This window comes from Cornus florida, unplaced genomic scaffold, assembly GCF_030987335.1.
Source record: "Cornus florida cultivar Cherokee Brave unplaced genomic scaffold, ASM3098733v1 CherokeeBrave_3.0.0_Hap2_Chr08, whole genome shotgun sequence".
NCBI lineage: Eukaryota > Viridiplantae > Streptophyta > Magnoliopsida > Cornales > Cornaceae > Cornus > Cornus florida.
Window position 1 is genome coordinate 83092663 of NW_026775578.1, and position 8429 is coordinate 83101091.

General features: G+C 41.3%; 1 protein-coding gene across 1 annotated transcript; it reads right to left on the reverse strand.

Moving 5' to 3' along the window:
• Positions 1-1025: 1025 nt before the first annotated feature.
• On the reverse strand, positions 1026-4424 carry LOC132268322 (uncharacterized; the record flags this gene model as incomplete). Its single annotated transcript, XM_059769178.1, has 3 exons — positions 3447-4424; positions 1765-1901; positions 1026-1152 (listed from the first exon to the last, which is right to left on the reverse strand). Coding segments are annotated over exons 1-3 (1242 nt in total), but the record flags the coding sequence as incomplete, so codon positions are not given.
• Between the last annotated feature and the right edge of the window lie 4005 nt (positions 4425-8429).

The following is an 8429-nucleotide window of genomic DNA, read 5'->3' on the forward strand; positions in this document are numbered from 1 at the left end:
TTGGAAATGGTGAATATCTCTTCAATGCAACATCACACAATTCATTTTTTTTTTTTTTTTTCAAACTTTGCAATATCTAATGCATGGAAAAAAATGCCAACTTTCAGAACATCACACAAAGCATGGGTGGATGTAAGAAAATTTTCAAACCTTGGCAACATCACACAATGCATGAATGAAATTTCTGGAGAAAATTTTTAAACTTGCAAATTCATTCCATTCCAATGCATGGGAAATTTTGAAAGTTTTGTTTTGAAACCTTGCAATTTTTCAACTGTTTAAACATCTCAAATGCATGAAGAATTTTGAGAAAATTTTCAAACTTTTTAGTAAAAATGAGAAAATATGCACATGAATCGCATTTGAAAAATCTAATGAAATTGCTAGAAAGCGATGGAGAATTCCGGGAATGAAAATTAGAGTTGAGAAGGTCTAAGAAAAATCAAATTTTGGGCTTTTCTAAACCGTTTCCCAGAATATATATATATATATATATATATATATATATATATATATATATTTTTTTTTTAAGGCACGAGCAATTTCAAAGAGAAGGAAGCTTGGAACATCGAAAGAATTTATTCCCTTGCTTTGCTAAATTTAATGTCGATAGCTAGACCAAGCTAGAGCAGGCACTAATCCTCATAAATTGGATCCGTCAAGGGGACTTCCTCAACTTTTCGGGTTAGAATTGTGCCGTCAATGCAAGGCTTAAGCCTTTGGCCATTTACCTTAAAGAGTGATCCACTTGCAGGATCATGAAGTTCGATTGCTCCATGAGGAAAGACGGTAGTGACAATGTATGGACCATCCCATCTTGACCGGAGTTTACTGGGAAAGAGTTTCAAGCGGGAATTGAAAAGCCAGACCTTTTGTCCCGGGGCAAAAGACTTTTTGACGATGTGTTTGTCATGAAAAGCTTTAGTTTTTGCCTTGTAAATTTTTGCGTTTTCATACGCGTCATTACGCAATTCCTCAAGTTCATTTAATTGCAATGCAAGATTAGAGCCGGCTTGTTTGAGATCAAAATTGAACCTTTTTATGGCCCAATAAGCACGGTGCTCTAATTCTACCGGGAGATGACATGCTTTGCCAAAGACAAGTCGATATGGTGACATGCCAATGGGTGTCTTATAAGCTGTCCGGTAAGCCCAAAGTGCATCGTTTAGCCTTAATGACCAATCTTTGCGGTCCGGTCTAACCGTTTTTTCTAAAATGTGCTTAATCTCCCGGTTAGAAATCTCTACTTGACCACTCGTTTGAGGGTGGTAAGGTGTAGCAACCTTATGAATGACTGAATACTTAGCAAGGACGGATTTGAGATAACGATTTCGGAAATGAGATCCGCCATCACTAATGATTGCTCGGGGCGTACCAAAACGACTAAAGATGTGAGATTGAATGAAATGGATCACGACTTTATGATCATCGGTTTTGGTAGCCGCGGCTTCAACCCATTTAGACACATAATCCACCGCTACAAGGATGTACTCATAGCCATAGGAAGATGGAAATGGTCCCATGAAGTCAATCCCCCACACATCAAAAATTTCAACAATTAAAATGTTGGTGAGGGGCATCATGTCTCTTCGGGACATGGATCCAAGTTTTTGACATCGTTCACACGATTTGCAAAAATTGTATGCATCCCGGAACAAGGTAGGCTAAAAGAATCCGCTTTGAAGGATTTTGTTAGCGGTCTTTTTGGCACTGAAATGGCCTCCACAAGCAAGAGTATGACAAAAATTTAAAATGCTTGTGGCCTCGGTTTCAGGAATACATCGCCGGATGATTTGGTCCGGGCAATACTTGAATAGTTCTGGATCTTCCCAAAAGAAATGCTTGACTTGGGAGAAAAACCGGTCCCTCTCTTGTTTGGACCAATGAGCTGGAATTTTGCCAACCGCAAGATAATTTACAGTATCCGCAAACCATGGAAGAGTAGAATGTGAAACTTGAAGAAGTTGCTCATCCGGAAAGGAATCATGGATGGCTACAAATTCTGAAGATTTCTCAGTAAGTAAGCGAGAGAGATGATCGGCGACAACATTGTCGGTCCCTTTTTTGTCCCGGATGTCAATGTCAAACTCTTGAAGTAAGAGGATCCATCGAATTAGGCGGGGTTTTGTCTCTTTTTTCGCTAACAAATGCCTAAGAGCGGCATGATCTGAAAAGACGATGACCTTGGAGCCAAGAAGATAAGAGCGAAATTTATCCAAGGCGTACACCACAGCTAGCAATTCTTTTTCAGTGGTGGTGTAGTTCAATTGGGCATCGCAGAGAGTTTTGCTAGCATAATAAATGACATGCGGAAGTTTATCCACACGTTGGCCCAAAACCGCCCCTAATGCATAGTCGGATGCATCACACATGATCTCAAAGGGAAGAGACCAATTAGGGGGTTTCATGATCGGGGCAGAGGAGAGGAGAATGCGAAGTTTGATGAAAGCTTCTATGCAAGCGTCATCAAAATTGAACGGAACATCCTTGGCTAAGAGATTACACAAGGGCCGTGAGATTTTGCTAAAATCTTTGATGAAGCGACGATAGAATCCGGTATGGCCAAGAAAAGAACGGATTTGACGGACGGAATTCGGAGGAGGAAGATTAGAGATTAACTCAACTTTTGCCTTGTCTACCTCGATTCCCCGCTTAGAAATGACATGTCCTAAAACAATGCCTTCTTGGACCATAAAATGGCTTTTCTCCCAACTTAGAATGAGATTCGTCTCTTTGCATCTTTGGAGCACAAGAGATAAATTTTTGAGACACGAGTCAAAGGAGGAGCCAAATACGGAAAAATCATCCATGAAAACTTCCAAGAACCTTTCAACCATATCGGAGAATATGGACATCATGCACCTTTGGAACGTTGCCGGTGCATTGCATAGACCAAAAGGCATGCGTTGATAGGCAAAAGTACCAAAGGGACATGTGAATGTTGTTTTCTCTTGATCTTGAGGGGTGATGGCCACTTGGTTATAGCCGGAATAACCATCAAGAAAACAATAGAAGCTTTGGCCGGCTAACCTTTCTAGGATTTGATCAATAAATGGGAGTGGGAAATGATCCTTCCTAGTTGATGAGTTAAGTTTACGATAGTCAATGCACACACGCCACCCGGTGGTGGTTCGTTGTGGCACGAGCTCGCCCGCTGAATTTTCAACAACGGTGAGCCCGAATTTCTTGGGGACAACTTGTGTGGGGCTCACCCACTTGCTATCAGAGATAGGATAGATGATTCCCGCATCTAACAATTTGATCACCTCTTTCATGACCACTTCCTTCATGTTTGGATTTAACCTGCGCTGGACCTCTCTAGTAGGCTTTGCGTCATCCTCCATATGAATGCGGTGCATACAAATGGAGGGGTCAATTCCTTTCAAATCTGCCACTGTCCAACCAATAGCTTCTTTATGCTCTTGGAGCACCGCTAAAAGGTTGGTCTCTTGGTCTTTTCGAAGGTCCGAGGCAATAATGACCGGAAGGGTTTGCTTTGGACCAAGGAACACATACTTGAGATGGGCCGGGAGCGGCTTAAGCTCAAGTTGTGGCGGAGATAACAATGATGGGACCGGAGGAGTGGTGGAAAGTTGGGGAAGTGGTTCTTTTGGGATTTTCCAAGGAGGTACATCCATGATAGCATTAATATCAAGCAAGGAATTGACTTCTTGAATGGCTTGATCAATATCAAAGTTTGAGAAGTCAAAATGGGACATGCAAGTTTCAAGGGGATCTTTACTTAGGATGAAGGGGAGAGATTCTTCGACCACTTCATCGATGACATCCACAAGAAAACAATCATCCTCATTGGAGGGATGTTGAGTTGCATGAAAGATGTGGAGTTTGACTTGCATGTTTCCAAAAGCAATGTCCATCACCCCGGTTCGACAATTAATTGATGCATTAGCCGTGGCTAAAAATGGCCTACCAAGGATCACGGGAATGTGCTTTTTTGGGTCATGGACCGGTTCCGTATCAAGAACCACAAAATCTACCGGGAAGTAGAATTTGTCCACTTTGATGATAACGTCCTCGAGAATACCTCGTGGATGCTTGACCGATCTATCGGCAAGTTGCAAAACCACGGAAGTCGGCTTAAGATCTCCCAAACCAAGTTGTAGGTAGACCGAGTATGGAATTAAATTCACACTAGCTCCTAAGTCAAGGAGGGCCCTCTCGATTTTGCTGTCACCAATGACGCACGAGATTGTGGGGGCACCCGGATCCTTATACTTCGGGGGAGTGCTGTGCTGAATTATAGCACTAACATTTTCAGTCAACCTCACTTTTTTTGGCAAATGATTTCTAGAAGTGCGCTTTTGAGTGCACAAATCTTTGAGAAATTTTGCATAGGGAGGGATTTGCTTGATAGCATCCAAGAGGGGCAAGTTAATCTTCACTTGCTTGAAAACTTCCCACATGTCTTGAATTTTACAATTTTTGTTCCCAAAATGTGTCGACTCTTGAAGACGTTGAGGAAAAGGAGCTTTTGGCTCATAAGAAGTTTCCACATTTGGGGAGACATGTGTGGGATTTCCGTGAATGGTATTTGGACAAGAATTTGGATTAGAAGAGCTTGAATTTGGATTTTTCAAAGGAGAAACTTCCTCACTTTTGTCTCTATCAACCTTGTTGTCAACCACTCTACCACTCCGAAGGGTGGTGATAGCTTGAACTTGTTCATGAGTCGGCCCACTCGGAGGAGGGGTTTCGTCAATCACATGCATTCCTCTAGGATTTTCAAAAGGTTGAGAGGGAAGCTTGCCCTTGTCCTTTTGAAGCAATTGATTCACCGAGTTAGCTATTTGGCCCACTTGATTTTCGAGATTAGCAATGGATTGAGTATGAGAGTGAACCATTTGGAGAGTAGGCTGCAAGGATGTCAAGAGTTGCTTGTTGGCATCCATTATTTACTTATTTAATGATTCCATCATTTGCTTGTTTGCAGCTACTATCTCGTCAGTTGGACACACAGGAGGTTGATTGGAGACATTTGGATTGTAAGGAGGACGGTAGCTTGAAGAGGCTTGGAAAGGTCTACCTTGATATTGAGAAGAGGGCTGATTTTGCCGCCCTTGGTTTTGGAATTGGGAATTCTGTGGGGCTTGTTGCCGCCACGAGAAATTCGGATGATCTCGCCAACCCGGATTGTAGGTGTTGGAATATGGATTGTTCCCGGGCCGCGAGAACATGGCATTAGCTTGCTCTTGGTTGGGACTAGGAAATTGCTCCGGTGTGGGGCAATCTTCCGAGAGATGGAATGGGCTAGTACATGAAGCACAAACTGAACTTGCCGAATTTTGAGACAATGAAGGAGGAAGATGTGGTGCCATCAATTGGTAGAATTTATGAGCGATGGCATCCACTTGAGATGATTCCTCCCTTATTGACTTTGGTTGACAAGGGTTGGTGTTGTTTGGAGTGGTTGCGGTCGGAGCCCTACGAGAATTGTGTTGAAGTGAATTTTCACTCAAATTCTCAAGTAAGGTCCAAGCCTCATCCGCATTCTTGGACATGAACATCCCACCACAAGAAGAATCAACCATGAATCTATGGGTTTCGGTCAAGCCAGCATAGAAAGCTTGCACTAATTGCCATTTTGGGATCAAATGATGAGGACACTTCCGAAGAAGATCTTGTAACCTTTCCCAAGTCTCGTGGAGTTGTTCTCCATCAACTTGAGAAAAGCTTAGAATGGAACGCCTCATTTGGTTGGTTTTACTCACCGGATAATACTTCTTAAGAAATTCTTGTTGCAATTGAGCCCAAGAAGTAATAGAGTTGGGAGCGAGGGAGTTCAACCAATATTTTGCCCTATCCTTTAGGGAGAATGGGAAAAGATGGAGATGAAGTGCATTGTCCGGAAAACCTCTCAACCGGATGGTCGAACATATTTCAAGGAACTCATCAAGATGCTTATATGGATCTTCATTATCAAAGCTATGAAATGATGGAAGCATTTGGATGGTGCTTGATTTGATCTCATATTGAGCTGCATCGATGTTTGGCATCACTATACAAGAAGGAGAAGCATAGGTGGTAGGAATGAAATGATCTCTAAGAGTCATTGGTTCTACATTAGGAATTTCAGCCCTTTCATTCCCCGGATTTCCTACGTTATCCCCCATTATATTGAATTCAGTTTCAAGGTCCCTTGTAAGAGTGGGTTCCCTAAGGTTCCGTCTAAGAGTTCTTTCAAGTGAATTTATATCAATAGGCGAGTCAAGTGTGGGAAGAGAGAGTGACCTACGGCCAAACATCAACAATTCACAACAACATCATCGCAACAAATCTTTATCATCAACTACACATACGATGTTCCCTTTCTCCTCAATTATCAACAAGATAGGAAATAAATGGCCACGACAAGGACCGATGCTTTGCAATATAGTAAAACAAAAATAGCCTCGACAAGGGCTTCACAAATAAATTAACTACTTCTAAGCTTAACACATGCACAATATCCACAATTCAAAACTAGAAGTCACGAGACTTACCTGGGGTCCTCTAGACTCACAATTTGCTAGCATTCCCACGGCGAGCTTCGAGTCCCTAGGATCTCACTTACAACTTAAAGATGATTAAAACACACAAGGAATATTCACAAAACACGATATTAACAATCAAACTAAAATTAACCCTAGAACTTTGGTCGCTAAACCGTATGCAAGTCCCCGGCAACGGCATCAAAAATTGATCGGTTGGTCAATCATACATCAACCTTCGCAATAGCACGAATCATTGTAAAATAGGGCTATTGGTCGGGTAAGTCGAACCACTGGGACTGCGCTAGTCTATGGCAACCTAGGTGTCTAGAATTGTTCTCAGAATGATAATGGGTTTATAGAGGGTTTTGGTTGTTTGTCACTTAAACTTAGAACTTAGAATGCATAAAATCGTAGTGCTAGTAAATGAGAGTTAGAGATAATAAAAGGGGAAACTAGAGAAGTGAATCCACCTACGCCCTAAGTACATGCTAAATCAAGACTAAATTGGGGATAAACACTATATAAGCAATGATCGAGAATTATGTAGCAACATATAGTTGCTTCATAACCAATAAAGAGTTCATGAGATTAAAACAAGAATGGTCTATCAAAAGACAACACATTTGGACTACCTAGACTAGGGTGTAGTATCAAATACATTAACTTAAGCAAAAGACCATCAAGCATTCAATCAAATGATGAAGCACATGAAAGTAAGAATCAGCATAGTCCATCAAAGGAGGTACCTAAGCAATGGAATATCAAGTTTCAAAATTAACATGCCTTGAAAACCATTCATAGTTAATATCTTCATTGTCACTATGAAAATAAAAGCAATAAGACTAATGTAAGAATCATCAAGACAAGCTAAATAACTCACATCAATCATTTAAACATGAATGTTCATTACAAGAAGTAATAAGCTCCTAAACTATGAAAAGACCAAAGTTTATACATTATAATCCCCAAAATAAAACCTAATCTAGAACATGAACAAAAGGGGAGGCTTCATCACCTCCCTAGATGAGGTTTAGTTACCCATGAGTGAGCTAGGAGAAGGAAGAAGCTTGCCCTTTTCCTCCATTTTCGAGCTCCCTTCCTTTTGCTCCAAGAACCCTCTTCTTCTTGTTCTCTTCTCTCTCCTCTATCTTCTAAAAATCCCAGCCCCCTAATGTGTGGCCCTTGGGTAGCTTTTTATGCTCCAACAATACCCTCTCTCCTCCAAGGAACACCTCTAACCACTTCATAAAGAAGGAAGATGGCATTGAGGAAACCAATATGCAAGTGGGCTGAAATGAGCCATTTCCGAAGGGCATTCTGCCTGATTTTCGAGCACATGCTTGGTGATCTCGAGCACTCTAACTTAGTGCAATGTGCAACATGCTCCTCTTGCTCAGCGCTGACCTATTTTGGGAAAACTGCTATAACTTTGTGCCCCAAACTCCGAATGATGATCTGTTTGAAGATTCGGAGAGCTGATTCAGTGCTTTAAAAACTTCATGTTTTGATGAAGACCCAATTCTCAAGTCTGGTTGGTCGAAAATGGGGAGAAAGGCAGTACATCAGTGCTGCCAGGCAGTTCTGCGTACCTCTGTTATGAAGATCATAACTCTCTGCTCCAAACTCCGAATGATGAACCACTTGAAGATTTGGAAAGATGATTCAGAGATCTAAATCTTTCATGTTATGATGGAAGTCTAGTTCTTGAGTTTGCTAGGTCGAAAATGGCGACAAAAGTCAGGATCACTGCTGCCAGAAATTCAGAAATGGCATCCTTTTTGTTCAAAATTCCACAAGGCCTCATTTTTGCTTCCTTTTTGCACTTCAACCTGAAAATGCATAAGAACATGCAAATGGAGTTAATCTACATAAAATAATTAATAACTGGACTTTGTTAATGTAATTTAGGGCGCTTGAATATACAATATTCGGCGCTTA